Here is a 17,641-nt window from a genome sequence, read left to right on the forward strand (position 1 = left end):
GAAAAGCTTGGTGGAAAATAATCCTCCACTATCTTTTTTTTAATTCATGCTAGAAAACGTCCACTTGACTAGTTTTCAAAGAAAGTTATTTCAGGCTGTGCTCAGCCACCACTCCAACCTCCCGATTCACAGGTGACTGAGGTAAAAAAGACAGAAACAGAAGACAGAGAAGCATTTCCATATTTTCCCTGTTATCTACTCAGGACTTTATTTTTTTAAATTCAACTCTGAAAACAAAAACAGAAAAGAAAATAATCCTTCAGTCTGACTAAGTTATGTTGCAACTTAACATGGTGATTTGGCCACAATATCATTTCTTTTACCAACAAACTGTCTGTTGCCTCTCTTGCAAATCTCAAGTGAGAAGGAAAGAATTGATGATGCACTAGCACTTAAAGCAATAACTTGAGTTGTATTTCTGCACTGCAGTGTCTGCTATATATGCTACCTTGTTTTCTCTTTATTCCTCCCTTTCTTTGTATTTTCTGTATTTTTATTCTCCAATTATTCCTTTTCTTACTGTTTTCACAACCTGCTTTCCTAACCCTATTCTGTTTTCCCAACCTGCTCCTTCAGGTGACACCAGGAGAGGGGTTTTGCCTGTGTTATGCTTGTAGCAGCACATGTTCAAAGATTTTAAGAGTCACTGTAAACATACTAGCCAGCCACGCTAGTTGCCAATTACCCACATTTTCTCTGTTTGGGATGACAGTTAGGCTCCAGCACTGAAATTACTGTTTGAAGAGTAAAACCTGTCCTTCCCTCCACCTAGGTACCTCTGCAGGAGTGAGCAGAGAAACAGAGAAGTGCTGACCAACCAAACCCTCAAGGGCAGTCAAGCACGTGCCACTTGTGGTCCTGTGCCCGGCCGGCACTGCTTCTGTGTGCAGTGCTGCACCTCAACCTCTGCTGTGAGGAAGAGGAACAAACCCCCTCCTCATCAGAAACATTGCTGCACCTGGCCATTTGAGAAAGGCCAGCTTAAAGAATTTGAAAGCAAGCAGGGGAAAAGCCCATCCTTACCATCACTCCAGCCCAATACACACATTATCAACCAACCATTTGAAATGAAATGCAATTGTAGGCAGCCGTACGCCCCACTGGTGTACTGGATGATTTCATAACAACTGCCTCTGGCACAACGTTACTGGTACCTTCTGGTTTACTTTAGTGGCAGCCACAGTCATGTTGCGCAGATCCTGAGTATTACAGTCACTGGAGTTCATGCAACAGCTTGTAGGGATGCCGTGTTTGAAGAAGTAAGGGCTGGTGCTCCAGTTGGTGTAGCTCTGAATGCCACAGCAGCTCAGCTACGAGGAGTAAGAGGCAGATTGAAAACAAACAAACAAACAAACCAGAATTAAAACTAGTACAGAATCATTACTCCCCAGTTAATAAACTTACAATCAAAACAAAGACAGGATGTCTCCAGTTTTGAAAAGTAGATACCACCCCCTGCCCCATTTGTCACAAAAGTATCAGGAATGTCATTTACAGAAGATGGGAGCAGACAACCTATTAAAAAAAAAGGTATTTTATGAGCAGAGCTATTATTTGTAATATTTGACAAAGGTCCGGCCATAAAGCCATCTTTTTTAGTTGAAGGTCTGTTGTTTTTTTCTTTCTTTGTTTGTTTCCTTTGCTTATTTATTTATTCAATTAAAGATGATCCTGGAAATCCATGACAGAGCCTCACAATGCGATCAAAAAAATGGCCTTAAAAACCCCAAAGCACTGCATAGAATTACATGTAACACATACAGGGTCAAATTAGTACAAGTTGCTTAAGGTGAAGCAAGACTCTCTAACTCACCAAAATAATTTCTAGGAAAATTCACTGAGCCATGAATAGAAGGGGACCATATGTTCATAGAGTATGTCTATGAAATCAGCTGAAAGAACAGTAGTTGTGAAGGATATTCTGCTCTAGATGCTAAGCTAGAAGACAGTCACTCAAAGATATGGAGTATGTTTCCACATGAAAATTTTTGGCATGAAAAGGGCTTATAAAACAGAGCTACAAATGAAATGAACATTTTGCTACAACCGAAACACTGAACAATTACTCAAAACTATTTAGGTTAGCCAAATCCAAGGAATCAGAAGCTCAAAATACAGGTTAACATTAGGTAAACAAACAGACAATTTGACAGCAAAATCTACTTAGTTTAGAGCAGTGCATTAATCTGCTAACCTGAAGAAACCAGGTTAGAGGCACAGTTTCAAACATGCTGAGGGGTACAACATAATAGTTGCAATTTCTAAAGAAGTTCTAAAACTCTTTAGAGTTTAAAACTCTTTAGAGTTTAAAACTCATCAATGGAATTACATTAAAATTTCAGCTGTTCAGCAAGTTACAATCATATGAAAAGCAAACTGGCTCATAGAAGGGATAGCTTCTTGCTATGGTACAGTTTCCAGTAGGAATTTAAATGTGAATTTTATTGCTTTGTGTTGTAGTTGGTAGACTTGGTCCCATGTGGTTCGCATCTCCAACTAATTTGGCCATGCTGTGGCACTTGCTCATGTTCTGTGCCCTGCTGGAAGGCAAGGAGACCTCCCATTGTCCTGCTACTGCACCCCATGGGTCAAAAAGGCTCTTCCACCGAGCACCTAATCCATTTCTCCAACATGGCTGGAGAACAGCTTTTATTGCCAACCTCAGCAGCACATTTGTCCAACCTCTTTTCCTCTGGAGAAAATACACTCTGTTTCTCCCCTTAACTCACTATGACTCCTTTGCCAGCCTCTTGTTGTACTTGTGAAGAGAACTGCTGCAATTTACCAGTGATACAGGATGCCAGATTATAAAATCCTGTCTCATCCAGCTCCAATTTACAATATTTCATAATGCTATTGACAGATTCCCTAAGAACAAGGTGTGTTCTTAGGGGATAAAACTGGGCCCTAAACCTAATTCAAGATCTGGGACCAACAAGAAGCAAGTGGGACAGGCCCTGTCTTTATTAGATAGTTGCTCATTAAAACTTAGGCATCTTGGACAAGCATATCAGTTGAAATACTTTTTCTTTTGATCAGTTTTGCCAGCCTCTAATTTTGCTTACGGATTAAGCCATCCACACTTCAAGTTCTGTGATCAAATCTCAATGTACTCTTTGTCTCTATTTATTAATTCTTAATATCCAATTTTAGACTTACACTTTCCTGTACGTTATCCACCGCATGGCTCCGCTCATCGTTCTTGTTGTAATTCTGTATTGCTTCAGTATACGTCCGAAGGAAAGTATCTTTGATCTATGAGGGTGAGGAAAAAGAGAGCCCATGTGAGCAACCAAACATGTAACATCTGAAGCAGTTTTCACAGGAAGAAAACACATTTCCAAATCTAACAAGGCACCCAAACTAGCCCTTCCCATTCTTTTTTAAGTGTGTTTTCAGAGCTGGCAGAGCTCCCTCTTAATGGTCAGGAGTCACTCATGCCATTTTTCAAGTGGGGTGTCTCGGAAAGAAAACTACCCCAGCAAACTGCTACATGTTAAAAAACCGAAAATTACTTAACCTATAAGAAAGACATCCTTTGATGCTTTTTCCCCAAACACTTTGTTCCAGCACTAAGCCTGAAGGAGGCTGCATGCTTCTCTTTGCTCATGGATGCCTGATGGGAGTCAAAGCTTGTGCAAACTCCTTAGTGACAGAAGCCGGTGTCATCAAAAGAAGACATTAATCCCCTGACCAGGCGGCAGCCCTTGTCCCCAGCGCTAATGGCATTTGGGTAAGGAACAAGAGGTCTCTCAGCTGGAGAAGGTCTGGCATGTCACTGGGAAAGGCACTTTGACTGGGTGGTAAAGGGGCTGAGTAGCAGATGATTTGGGCAACCCATATGGCTGTGACCTTCACAATAGACTGCCTCTCCCAACAGGGAGCAGCAATCTGACACAGAGGTTGCTGCAGGTTAGGCCAGATGAATTTGCAATCTTCAGCAGATGGACAGGTATTTCAGGATCAAATTGAAAACTACCCACCACTTGCAAGGGTAGACACCAGAAAAGCCTATAGCAAGGTGAATCTCCTGTCAAAAGAGGAGACTAGAAAACCAGTTAATACAAAGAGAAGAGACAAGAAGGGTCTCCAGGGTTGTCCTGGTTCAGCACTAATATCATGTGGGTCCATGGACTTAAAGCCAAAGATAGACCTGATTACAGTGGATAAAGCAGAAGTGCTACTACAAATCTAGACCATCATGCTTTCTTAAAGCTTCTTGCTGTCCCAGTTTCTTATCTCACTCTATTTCTAATCTCTCCTTATTCTCAGGATAGAAACAAAATCCCATCCCACTCCCTCCCCGCCCAAAAAAGAAAAAGATTTACAAAACATTGAGTCTGATCTGCTGCAGAAGTGCTCTCTACCTTATATATACAAGCACTTGCCTGGCTGAAAAAGCTGTGTTTAAGAAAAGTATTTAATCTATTTTGCAGCCCTCAGCATATGTAAAAGAGTAAAGAAGATCTTACACGATGGACACACAAAAAACGATAGCTCCAGAATAAATTATCAGGCAGCTGAAGCCAAGAGCTTTGGCTAAATCCTTTCATTTGGAATCACATCAGTTTTTAAGAGCTGTACATGTTACTGTTGCACATCAGCCGCATCCCTGGAGATGCGTACGGAGCTGCTGGGCTCAGCGACCTACACATTCTCCATGCTCCAGAGAACTTATCAGCAGCTCCTGCCCAGGGAAGCACTGCCATACGCAAACTCAGCACATTTCCACCTACCTCGTGGCGAAACACAAACCCTGAAATGCCAGCCACTAGCTCAGCCAGGAACACCAGGGACAAGAACATGGCATACTGAAAAGAAAGGAGGCAAGAGAAGTCAGAATGTGACAGGCTTTTGTCTCAGCACAGATACTGCTCAGTTATCACATAAAATTTAACTTTCTGCTCTAGACATCCTTTAAAGATGTTAATAAACCAAAGGTCTTTTGGAGGCAATACATAGGTTATTGACTCAGTATGTGTTTATACAACTCACAAATGATATGTATTGTCTAATTACTGGCTTTTCTGACATCTCTGTTCCCACATTTCTTTGCATTCTCATAGAAATTAAAACACACTCACATGCAAGAGGTGGATCCAAGTCACTCGGGTTTTGATCTTGCGATAAGGAATACAAACAGACCCTTTATGTTTGCATGACACTCTGATAAAGAAAATAGGCTTCTCCAGGTGTTTTGGTTCGTGTTTATCTATCTCACTGATAGACTGGGATTTGTGGCCTGATTCCTGAAGTTTCACCAATGAATGAACTGAACCACTGACTTCAGTGGAAATATTCTCATGGTAATACTAGACAGATGCCTCAAATACTTTGCTGAGCTTTAGGAGCAACATTTGGATCTGGAGCTAAATAAAACTTGAAAACAGTGCTTTCAGTGTAGACACTCACAAACTATTAAAAATATATCTAAACAGAAATAAAGAAGGTAAAGAAAATACGGCAAAATGGGATGGTAAAATTTGAAGTTGGGGCTTAATATTCCGGAGGGAAAAATTACCTTTTTTCTCCATGTGTTAAATAACAGTTAATTAAGAAAGGAAACATTTTAAATTCAGTTCAGTCCTAGCAGGATTTAGTGGAAAGAGGGAAATGTATTTTTAATGGAAGATTGTTGGGGAAGGGAAGGTCATAGTGAAGGAAGAAGTAGAAAAATCATTCTCTACAATTAATGCATCTGTCAAATCATTGTCTGTATTCTGTTCAGAAGAGTAAAAAGTTCTGAAATATTTCTTGTGTGTACAATAAAAATAAAATCATGTGCTTGGAACAGCACATGCCGCTAAGTGGCATACCTTTAAAAAAGTTACATGACTTACAGAGCAACTAGCAAAGCCTGAATTCCTATGGATTTAGATCCTCTTTCACCTTTATCCCTTTCCCATCTGCACTGCAGTAACTCTGACAAGCCTCTGCACGTGCCCTGACAGCACATCACCAGCCAGAGACATCAGTGGTGCACCTACAACAGTGTTATGTACATGTTGACTGGCCACTAGCTTATACCTGCTGACCGATTTGCAGCTGCTACCTCTCCCATACTGTGCCATCGGTTGAGAAAATTAACTCTCTCTAAGATGTCCTTTTTTTTTACATCCAGTTGAAACTGGAGAAGAATCAGGCCCAAAATATTGTAGCAGGAGACGCATTCTACTGTCAAGCACTTTTCCACTATCTCAGTGCATCAGAAATGCTATTTCCACCCTTCTAATCATTACACATGTAGGATTTTGCTCCTCAATATTCCTACAAACATAGTTTATCATAGAGGTTTGCTTAACCTACAGTTACTTTGCATTTTAAGATGGGCTGGAAAACTCTGAAGAGAGAAACTTATAGGGAGAGAGGTTAAACTGGACTGAGAGACGGCTGCTGTACCTCTGCTTAGTGTACCTCGAGTCCATGTTGCTTTTGAGATGAGGACAAACATACCATACAGAGCTGTTTTCTGGGGTTGACTTGCTTTATTCTAGTGAATGTTAGGAGAAAAAGAAAGGCTGGTGTACTTTTAGAAGGTACCAACTATTTTTTCCATAGATTTCACATCAGAGCATTAAAATGACCCCTTTAAAATATACTTCAAATGAATTTCACATTTATGATGCTTTGGACATGTTAAAGATTGTAAGTATACCTAGCTATCATCTGGTTCACAGAAAACCAGAACAATTGTGGAATTACTCACAGAGTAATTCATCAGCAGCATTTCACCCTGCTCCCAACCACACATGGGCCTGTGCACTGTGCAGTAGCAACATCATTCATACTCAGTCAACAACTGGTTTTGCAAAGATTTTTCTCCCTTTCTTTATCCAAAAGACACACGTGTTGAACATTAAGATCAATAAAATCTAGCTTATGTGCCTAAAAAAACACATTAACATCTGTTGAAGCTTGGCAGGGGGTAGGGGGAATCCCAATATATCAACAAAACTTCTTCCCCTCTTGCTTAAGGCACTTTGGCATGCTTACCAGTTTCAGCATCCATGGGCTGCCACGACAAGTGGCAAAGCAGCCAAAAAGCCCAAAGACAATGATTGTGGTACCCGTCCCAATGAGCACGTAGGGGGCATTGGTGGAGTTCTCAGCAATGAGAGAGATGTACGTGCCAAGGGTGAGCTTGCCCCAGACACCGACTGCAAGAAGGATAACGCCTGTGATCTGCAAAGCAAGAGAAGAAAGACGTCAGAAGCTATCAGGGAAGGCATCCAAATTCAATACACAGTCAACCTGAAGAGATTCATTGGTGCTGTTGTGCTGGCAGAAGGAAGTCTCAAGACTTTTACTAATTCCAGAGGGATGGACAGAGAAAATTCAATTTCCAGCATCTGTAGATGTTATGTTAAGACTGCCACTGGATGATAAACATCTAGGACTAAACACCACAAAGCTGATGATTGCCAAGGGAGGATGCAGTGTGCTGTCTGCAGGAACAGGCTTTCTGCTCCTACAGCATACTGAGAGAGGTGGCCAACTCCATCACTCTTACCAAAAGCCAACAATAACTGCCCCCACCTCACACCTCCTTGAGTTTTGCCACAAAAACTACCTGAACCACAAAAACCTGCTGCTTGATGTCCCGTCCTTCTTAATGCCAAAATTTCAGGAACACAAGCATCCCTTGCAATGCATTGCTCTAACAACTGAGCCTTCCCCACTCTCCACGCTACACAGCAAGCGAACCCCTGGCTGCACAGAAGCCTTCCCCCCTGACATGGGGTGGGAGGACACCAGCGAGCTCCAGGAGCACCCAGCCTCTTGCCTGAGATGTGCAAGCAGAGGCTGCCATGCCCCAGGGCAGCCGGGGCATGCAGGCTCCCAGCACCAGCAGGGACATAGGGGAAGTCCATGGTGTGCTGTACACCGACATCGAGCAGTGGCCACAGCAGGGATGATGCCTCCACCAATCTGCTGATCTTCACCTGATGCTGACACGCCTGCTTCAAGACTGTGTGCCTGTAACTCATTCCCACGGCATCGCCAGAGGTGGGCCAGTCCTGAGTGCCAGCTCTGCAAACTCTTCCTGGATTCCCCCAAAACTTCTTACTAGCTCCTCCAGGTCACTGCCAAAGGGCAGGAACAGAAGAAACATGCTGACAGTATTCTTTCATCCCCTTTCCAAGTTTTCTCTCGTGAACATCTTTATACTGCTGTGGAATCTTGAAATTCAACACCATTACACCAGGGTTGCCCTGTAGTCGTTGGTGGAGGGAATCCTTGTTCACAGTTATGTTGCCCCTAAAAAATCCCAGCAGAGCTACATTGTAAGATCTTTCAGCTACTTTTCCTACAGGAAAAAGGAAATGTGAATTAATCCTACAGGAAATGTGAATTAGTTCAGGGAAGGCCTTCTCGAAGGAAAAAAGGAAAGCAGCTTTTGGCTTTTTTACCTAGGCTGGCTCAAAAAGGACTAGGCAGGGTGCACCCCCCTCGCTGCCTTTCTCCACTGTACCCTTTCCACCGTCCTGCTGCTCAGCCCTAGCAGGCAAAGGAGCCCATCCTCTGTTCGACCTGTGTCTGCGGCAGTGGCAGCAAATGCTGCTCTGGTGCAGCATGTCTCCCTCTGTGGAGAGGGAACTGCGTTCAGCAGAGCTGCTGAATATCAGTCACCTAAGGAAATTACCAGGAGGAGGGAGGATACAAATAGACGCTCTGAGAAAAGATACAGGAGGAGGGATGCAAGGAAAAAAAAACCGCAAAAAGAGAGAATAAAGAGAGGAGACCAGACAGACAAAAGCAAATTAATGTGTCCTCAGAGACAGGGGATCCTTTCTATACCAGAGAGAAAATAATCTCACCTGGCAATTTTGACACTTCTTAGTTCATCCCCTTCCTTCCCCCCCATCTTCCAGAGCTGTAGGGAAGACATGCCCCCAGCTGGCTCCCACTCAGAGCACACCGGAGTGCGGCATTGCCAGGGAAACCCATCACACCCCGCTGTCTCCCTAAGCCTCTCCTGCTCCCCCTGACCAGCTATGGCATTTCTGTCATACCTTCGGGACAGGATTAGCAGGGATTTCTGCTCTCCTGCCCACGGTGGCGATAGGAATAAATCCAGGTTCTGCCCATCTTTCAGTGCAACTGTGTGAAAAGTGCTGATTCCTTGCTCTTGTACACCACCAACTAACAGCTGAATGTCAAAAAAAAAAATCATGAAGTAGCTTACCTACCCATAGGCATCAAACACCTCTGCTGAGTTTGGTCCCATCCACACACAACACTATCTTCACCTCTCTCCCTTTTCTCCCTAACAAAAGTTTTTTCAGAGGGTGCAGATTAATCAGCAAAGTCTGAAAATGAGCTGTGAGGGACTTGGAAATCCACAGACAACTTTTGGTTTCTCGCCTCCAGTTCAACAAAGGGTTGGTTTCTGTGCCTGAGCTGCTGAAAGTTTTACCACTGTCCCCAGGGAGACATAAAAGCAGCCTTCGCTGCCAAAATGCACAAGCAGCTTCACATTTGAAAGAGAACTCAAGCCTTGTAATAAAAAACATTTTTAGTTGGCTGTTTGAAACAATTACTAACCCTTTACTATGCGTTTTAAGAGTTTGGTTTCCCCCTGTCTCAGGGGGGCTATCCAATTTATGGTATACACAGACTTTGGAAAAAAGAAGCAAAGTCTCTCAGTGGTCCATTCCCCTTCTGTTTCTTAATAGAGCTCTGATTTACATGGGCTTAAGGAAATCCCACAGTTCCTGGTGAGGTCTAAACGCCCAGCAAGCCTGGCACTATGCAGAGGAGATGGGACATTTCCACACAGACATGCTGCAGTTGCACCTTGGGTTGCAGCAGCGCCAGATGGAATTTCGCTTGTGAAGAGGGAAAATCAGAAGATGTCCCTGCAAACCTTTTCATGACTTCTATTTAACAGAGCACGAGCAGTGGTATGACTAATGCCCACCTCCACCCAAAGAGGTTTCCTTATTTTCAAGATACACTTTTTATCCTTATCTCTCTGCTCCATCATGCAATCAAGGGAAAAATCAATGTGCTGGCCTCTTGTGTGGTTTGGTTTTTAGGTTTGTTTTCTTTAAAAGCAGGAGGGACAAGGGCAAACAGAAGACCACGATAGTGCTGGTCTGAAAACAAGGCAGCAGGAATACACACTGCTCCTGCCACTCACCATCACTACACCCATCTTCTCCTACTCTACCGCTCGCCCCAACAGGCTGTGGAAGTGATCCCTGTATGGTTGTACCTGATAAACAAAGCAATTCCTTCATTTGACCTGAAACCACCACGCCAGCCTAATTCTGTGTCCAGCGTGACCTGTGGGTCAGTCCCAATAGGTAATGTGGGTCCATTCGTATCTGAAAGGTCTAAAAGGAAACTCAGAGCACCTCCTGTAATACACAGTCTTCCCCACTCCCTTCCCACTGTAATGTTTCCCTTCAGATCATGATCATATAGTTCAGTGGCAGAATGGAAAATGATTAGGAAATCAAGATAAACAGTGGCGGATAGATATGTGGATATGATCAACACATCTTATCCTTCAGATGTACAAAGTATTTCAGATATCCTGTCAGGCAGAGGAGAGCAAGCACAAGAAGTCTTTCGATTTTTAGATTCAAGATTCACCTTCCAGAGCAGCTTTATCTATAAACACCTGCAACAGCTGGCACACACGGAGCAAGAGAGCAGCAGTCCCACTACAATGGCGGACTTCTACAGCAACACCTGGCCTTTAGATGGCTCCTCCAAGAATTAAGATTTGTCCTGGCAATGCTATGACGACTACAGCCTGTGCTAAAAGGGGGCCACAACCTCACCCCAGCTCCTTGGCAGACAGAGAAGGCAGCTGCAGAGCCTACGATGCCCAAAATGAGATATCTGGAGGGGTACAGAAATACGAGCATTAGCAAAGGCAAAAAAAAAAAAAAAAAAAAAAAGGTTTGCTTCTAAAAAGCGACTACAGGAGAGATCTTACTATAGATAGTAAGGAGCTGTGGGACAAGTGTCAGTAGCTGCTTTTTGGAGGGCTGGGACCCCATTCCTCCCATAGTCCCTGTGGGGCAGAAGGGTCAGGGCTGCCTCTCTGAGCCTCGACCCATTTTACGCAACACCAGCTGTGACAAGCGCGATGTGATGAAGGCAAACACGGCTTTCACCACCTCCCTCAAGCATCTCTGACTTCATGGATCAGTTTCATTTTTTTTTTATGGTTTCAAGATCAGAGTCTGCATATGCACGGAGGCAGCCGATCGGAGGAAGGATGCACAGGGAAGGGCTGCCTAGATAGCTCAGCTGTTTTCAATATCTACCAGCCAACATGTACCACACCATCCCCTTGCCCAGTGGCTAACGACTCCATGGCGCAGTGCGAGGCAGGAGCCCCTGCGCCGGCAGGCGGCCGAGGGGTGTCCTGCGGGCGCACTGCTGCCCTCGGGGCAGGATTAATGAAGCCCACGGAGCAATTTGCAGGGCTGGGCTGGCAGCGCCCGGGCTTGCAGCTGTATCGGGGAGTTGCCGCCATTGTTGGGACCCCTGACGTGGAGATTCTGCCCTCCTAAAGCAGATCTCTGACCACCCCCTTCGTCACAGCGCCTGGGCCTCACGGATGACGGGGGCTGAGGCAGAGCCACCTACACTGCACACAACCAGCGCCAGGCAGGTGGAACGCGCCCTCAGTGCTTAACGAAAAAAAACCCCGCACAGCGTGGATGGAAAAACAGAAACTGTGATTATTACGTGATGAGGTTACCCAGCGTTTTGTGCCGTCCTGTCCTCTGGTGTGGTTAAGGGGAAGCGAAAGAGAAAAAAACCCACGAAATACCAGGTTTCAGGGCCTGTCACAAAACATACCCAATGCTTTGATTAAGCAGAAGAGCTCTGAAGTTTCCTTGGACTTTATACAAACCTTGGTTTAAGCAGTAATAGCCCACACCTGGATAAAACAGTCACAGCACGCACCCATCCCCAGACAGATAACATCCTTAGAGAGAAATCCGTGCCAGCAGCCCAGACAGGCCTGGTTTACCCGTGCTCAGGGCCAGCTCCTACTGCCATAACGAGCCCCAGAAACTCAGACAGGTTTCTTGGGCTTGCAAGCAGTTTGTGCTGGTTTTTTTCGGCTCTTTTTAGTGCTTGCAAGCCGTCCTGCCTCTCACACTCTTTTGATGGACGCTCCCTTTCTGCACGCGTTTCCAGGCCAAGGCACTTCATTTCGCCTCCTGACGTACGGCACTCTCCCTCCCGCCTCGCGCGTGGCTGCGGTCAGGAGAGCCCCGCGCCTCAGAGTCCACCCAGCGAGGGAACGCCCCAGCCATGAAAGTGCCGTGCCCTGCCTGAAGCGCTGCCCATCCCCGACAGCACCCACAGCACCTCCCGCAAGCAGCCGCCACCAAAGCAGTTTTTCTTTTGCTTGGTGACTGCCCCACTACCGGCATCGCTGTGGTGCTGTTCCAGCACAAGGGCAACCCTTCTCGACATGGCGGCCGCAGGCCGAGAGCCCTGGGGCGTCTCCTGTCCCTCGCCAGCACAGCACACCACGCGGTCGGGCAGCACAGCTGCCTTCTCCGGCTTGCCCCTGGGTGGGAGACATCACTGCCAGTCTCAGCAGAGCAAAGGTTTGCAAGTTACTGGTACCTGCTCCAGGCTCATGGGCCGAGACAGGCCAAACTGAGGGAAGGTGAGAAAATGAAGACACCCTTTGACACACCATTACTGCACCGACCTTTCAAGACCAGCAGCCTTGAATCACTATTTCTTTTTGGGATCAGACAAAGGGAAAAAAAAACCCCCACCCTGAAACTTCTGCTTCTTTTCTGTGCTCTTCCTCCACCCTTCAACACTATTAGAAAGCTATTTCATCCTGGATTTCAGCCAAGGATGAAATCCCTTACAAAATTCCTTACAAAAGATTCACTGCGGTGGAAGCCCCTAAACTCACGTTTCCTCAGCCAGGAAACCCGAGATGTAGCATTCAATAAAACACTATTAGGCCTGCCCTTCATTTAGGTCAAACACTTCAAAGGTTAAAAAAACAACGACAACATAGGAGATAGATATCCAAGTATGGCGAGGATTGTAAAGACTACACGCAACTAGAAATTGTATTGTTTAGCGCTAGCAGGTCTCACATTTCGTTGTGTCTGAACTCAGGCTCAGCAAACACACCCCAGAAACTCTTGGCCAACAAGATGGCAGGAAATGAAGCAGGTAAGCCACCTGGTCATTTTCTAAGAAAAACTCCACTGAAATCAAGATGTTCCCATGGAGTGTTTTAATCTAGATGACTTGGCATGTTCTGGCTTAGAAAAAAAAGGAGGGGGGTGGAACTCCAACCAGCTCTACCCCTTGCTTTGTCCATGTCCATTATGCCCAAACCTCACTGGCCTCCCAAGCACCATTATGCTCCCCTGGTCCTTCCCAGCTAACATCTGTGCGTATCTCATGTAATTTATTCTGTGTATCTGACATTTACTCTTGCATCTGAATGAACTGGGGACTGTCAGTAGGACAGCAAGACTGTGCATGGACCACCAAAGCATCTCTCCTTGCCTCACCTTGCCTCTCCTCAAGCATGGTGTCACATACACATCCTACCAGTCACTGATTTCAGTCAAAGGCAGGCTTTCTAGCTCTTTTGCCTTCCTTCAGCGTTAGTACAGATGTTTCCAATGTTATCTGCAGTATTGCCCCCAATTCTGGAGCTGATTGAATGTGATGAAAAAGTTAACATGCTACAGGCAGGCAGAAATACAACTGAACAGAATATTAGGTCTAACTTCACTTGCCCAATAAACCGTCTGCTTTTAAGAGACACGCAGACAAAGATATGGCCAAGAGCGTTAATACAAGGGTATGTGCTGCAGCTTTATAGGAGACAGGGAGAGTGATATTCTGATAACGCTGGGCATTGCTGAAATCAGAACTAATGCTAAACACATGCAGTTTCTCAATAAAGGGCAACAGAAAAATGGCTAAGAATTACTTCTTTTAATAATGCTGCAACAAAGATTAAACTGTCGACCCCCTCCTTCTGGGTAACAGCGACGAAATACGTAAATAAAAGAGCATTCAGAGAATAACTTCTGAAAGTGCACTATCTTTAATTCAGTCAGAATTAGGGAGGAAAACACTATGTACTGCTTTAAACTGCATGCACGCTACATCCTAATTGAGTCTGTTGTCTTCATACCCCAAATCTTACAGAGCATTGGTAGCGTGGTATAAAGGGAGCTGCTGCCTTAAACTGAGGTAGGAGATATGAAAGCTACTACATCTTGCATCTACAGAGATTCAAGAAGGCCAAATGCAGAGGAACTAATTTATATGCAGGGCTTACACATGGAACATTTAAAGTTTATCATTTACAGAGGTGAAGATAAATGTGCAGCAGTAATTGCTAGTTTATTTGTCTACATAATTCATGTCCTCCTGTTCATTACAGATGTCAACTACTTTGATTCCTAAGGTCTGGCAAAATAAATCTTGGAATACAGTCCTGGTTGATATGGAGCACACAGTAATCCCTACTGCTTCCAAAAGCAGAGGAAAGAACTCAGCATTTCCCTGGGACTGGTTCTTTATCCACAGAACTGAGATGCAGGAGGGCAGCTTCATTAATCAGGATCTCATTATAAGTATCATTTTTATATTTCATTTCATATTTGCAACCTTGCTAAATGAACATAAAATGTGTGCAACTAGAAAAGAGATCCAAAGTGGCAGCAAAGAATCAGATGCAAGGAAAATACCCATGTTTCTGGTATTTTCAGCTCCTTGATTCCAATACTTTCTTTTCATAGAATCATGGAATAGTTTGGGTTGGAAGAGACCTTTAAAAGTCATCTAGTCCCACCCCCCTGCAATGAGCAGGGACATCTTCAACTAGATCAGAGCCCTGTCCAACCGGACCTTGTATGTGTCCAGGGATGGGGCACCTACCACCTCTCTGGGCAACCTATGCCAGTGTTTCACCACCTTCATCATAAAAAAATTCTTCCTTACATCTAGTCTAAATCTGACCTATTTTAGTTTAAAACCATTATCCCTTTAGCAATAGGCCCTGCTAAAAAGTCTCTCTCCATCTTTCTTATAAGTCCCCTTTAAGTACTTGGAAAGGCTGCAGTAAGGTCTCCCCAGAGCCTTCTCTGCTCCAGGCTGAACAACCCTAACTCTCTCAGCCTGTCCTCAGAGGAGAGGTGTTCCATCCCTCTGACAATTTTTGTGACCTTCCTCTGGACCTGCTCCAACAGGTCCATGTCTTTCCTGTGCTGAGGGCTCCAGAGCTGGACATAGGACTGCAGGTGGGGTCTCAGCAGAGCGGAGTAGAGGGGCAGAACCACCTCCCTCGACCTGCTGGCCATGCTGCTTTCGATACAGCCCAGGACACGGTTGGCCTTCTGGGCTGCGAATGCACATTGCCAGCTCATGTCCAGCTTTTCATCCACCAGGACCCCCAAGTCCTTCTTGGCAGGACTGCTCTCGATCCCTTCATCCCCCAGCCTGTATTGATACTAGGGATTGCCCTGACCCAGGTGCAGGACCCTGCACTTGGCCTTGTTGAATGTCATGAGGTTCACATGGGCCCATTCCTTGAGCTTGTCCAAGTCCCTCTGGATGGCATCCTGTCCCTCAGGAGTGTCAACCGCACCACTCAGCTTGGTGTGGTCTGCAAACTTGCTGAGGGTGCACTCGATCCCACTATGTCATTGATGAAGATATTAAAGAGTACTGGTCCCAGTACAGACCCCTGAGGGACACCACTCATCACCGATCTCCATCTGGACATTGAACCATTGACCACTACCCTCTGGATGCAACCATCCAACCAATTCCACTGAACAGTCCACCCATCAAATCCATCTCTCTCCAATTTAGAGAGAAGGATTGTGGGGGACCGTGTCAAAGGCCTTACAGAAGTCCAGATAGATGACATCCATAGCTCTTCCCTTGTCCACTGATGGGGTCACTCCATCATAGAAGGCCACTAGGATGGTCAGACAGGACTTGCCCTTGGTGAAGCCAGGCTGCCTGTTTTGAATCATCTCCCTGTCCTCCATGTGCCTTAGTATACCTTCTAGCAGGATCTGTTCCATGATCTCCCCAGGCACACAGGTGAGGCTGATAGGTCAGTAGTTCCCAGGGTCCTCCCTTGTTTAAAAATGGGTGCAGTGTTTCCCTTTTTCCAATCTCCAGGGACTGCCATGACTTTTCGAATATCATGGACAGCAGCTTGGCAACTACATCAGCCAATTCCCTCGGGACTTTGGGAAGCATGCTGTCAGGTCCCATAGACTTGTGCATGTTCAGGTTCCTCAGGTGGTCTCAAACCTGACCTTCTCTTACAGTGGGAGGGACTTTGCTCCTCCAGTCCCCATCTTGCAGTCCATCCACTCAAGAGGTATGGGAAGAGAGATTGCTAATGAAGACTGAGGAAAAGAAGCTGTTGAATACCTCAGCCTTCTCCTCATCCATTGTTACCAGTTTGCCAGGCTTGCTCTTTTCCAAACACCAGCCTCCATGCATTTTGGTAGAGGTACGCTGTCTTTGCACAGCTCTATTGCGATCTTCTCATCAAATAGGCTAGGGAACGTCTGTGCATAAAATGGATGAAGCCAGGGGAAGGCAGACAAGAATTAATGCAATCCATCTTGGCTGAAGCTGAAAGGTTTAGCGATAAGTTTAGCAGGCTGTGAGGAAATGAGAGAAGACCAAGGCACACAGCTAATTAGATCTACCAGACATGTCCCCAAAGGGGGGAAACTTTTTCACGTAGAAAACGGTCGACCTTGACAGCATCCAGAACAAACCCTGCATTAAAAGCATGTCCAGAGAGGCTTAAAAATAACTGACCTACCTCTGAAAATTTTATAACTTTCCCAAAATAGGCAATGGATCACATTCAAAATGTTCTTGCTCTACAGCCTGCCAAGCAATGGGAGTGACTGGCTTTGAATCTTCTCCTGCGTCAGCCTCTGGGCTCTCATCAGGCAGGCAGGTGACTAAAACAAACATAAATCTTCCTTTGAGCTTCAATGTCAGCTTTTCACAGGCAGGAGCAAAGCAGTAAGAAAAGATATGATGCAACATGGAGATGCATGTAAGCCAGCAACACAGCTGGATTCTTTAGTCTCACATCTGGTGATCTTTACACTACAAAGCCAACCTGGGCTACCTTTTGCACAGGACCGACCTCTGCTGGAGCTAATAAGAAATGAAGATGTCATGAGCTGCATCTTTGGAAGAAGGCAATTCTTTCGTGTCCTTACCTCCTCTTTGGAAAAAATAAAAGATTATGCCCGCTGACAGAAAAAAGTCAAACACAAACCATCACCAAAGGTGTAGTCACCAATGGTGCTGCCTACTATTTCCACTAAAAATTAAGAAAAAAAAAAAGAAATTCTAATGATAGACAGAAACAAATGTCTGTTTTTAAAATCTGCTCTAATTACACTCTACTCATGAAGACTCTACTCAAGAAAAAGTTGCAAGCCAATTAGTAAGCATTTCTGAACCATTTGCAAATGAGACAGTCTGTAAAGGTCACTGTGTTAGGAGAAAACACTTTCAGTGACCATTCTAGTACATATCTGTTCTAGTGCCTTCCAGTCCCTGACTTCACCATTTCTTAACACATTCCCCAGTACCTGACATGACAATTTTTTGTCTC

At 45.0% G+C, this 17,641-nt stretch overlaps 1 protein-coding gene across 1 annotated transcript in view; it reads right to left on the reverse strand.

Annotated features, from left to right (window-relative positions):
- The window catches only part of TSPAN7 (tetraspanin 7), a gene marked incomplete at both ends in the record, with an annotated part of 100,880 nt that overhangs the window by 12,669 nt on the left and 70,570 nt on the right, over positions 1 to 17,641 (reverse strand). Inside the window, 4 exons of the mRNA XM_082013891.1 lie at positions 1,155 to 1,310; positions 3,160 to 3,255; positions 4,737 to 4,811; positions 6,994 to 7,182. Coding sequence (XP_081870017.1) covers positions 1,155 to 1,310; positions 3,160 to 3,255; positions 4,737 to 4,811; positions 6,994 to 7,182 — 516 coding nt within the window. The remainder of the gene's footprint in view (positions 1 to 1,154; positions 1,311 to 3,159; positions 3,256 to 4,736; positions 4,812 to 6,993; positions 7,183 to 17,641) is intronic.

The sequence above is a fragment of the Phaethon aethereus genome (assembly GCF_964289735.1).
Source record: "Phaethon aethereus genome assembly, chromosome: 1".
NCBI classification, from domain to species: Eukaryota; Metazoa; Chordata; class Aves; order Phaethontiformes; family Phaethontidae; genus Phaethon; species Phaethon aethereus.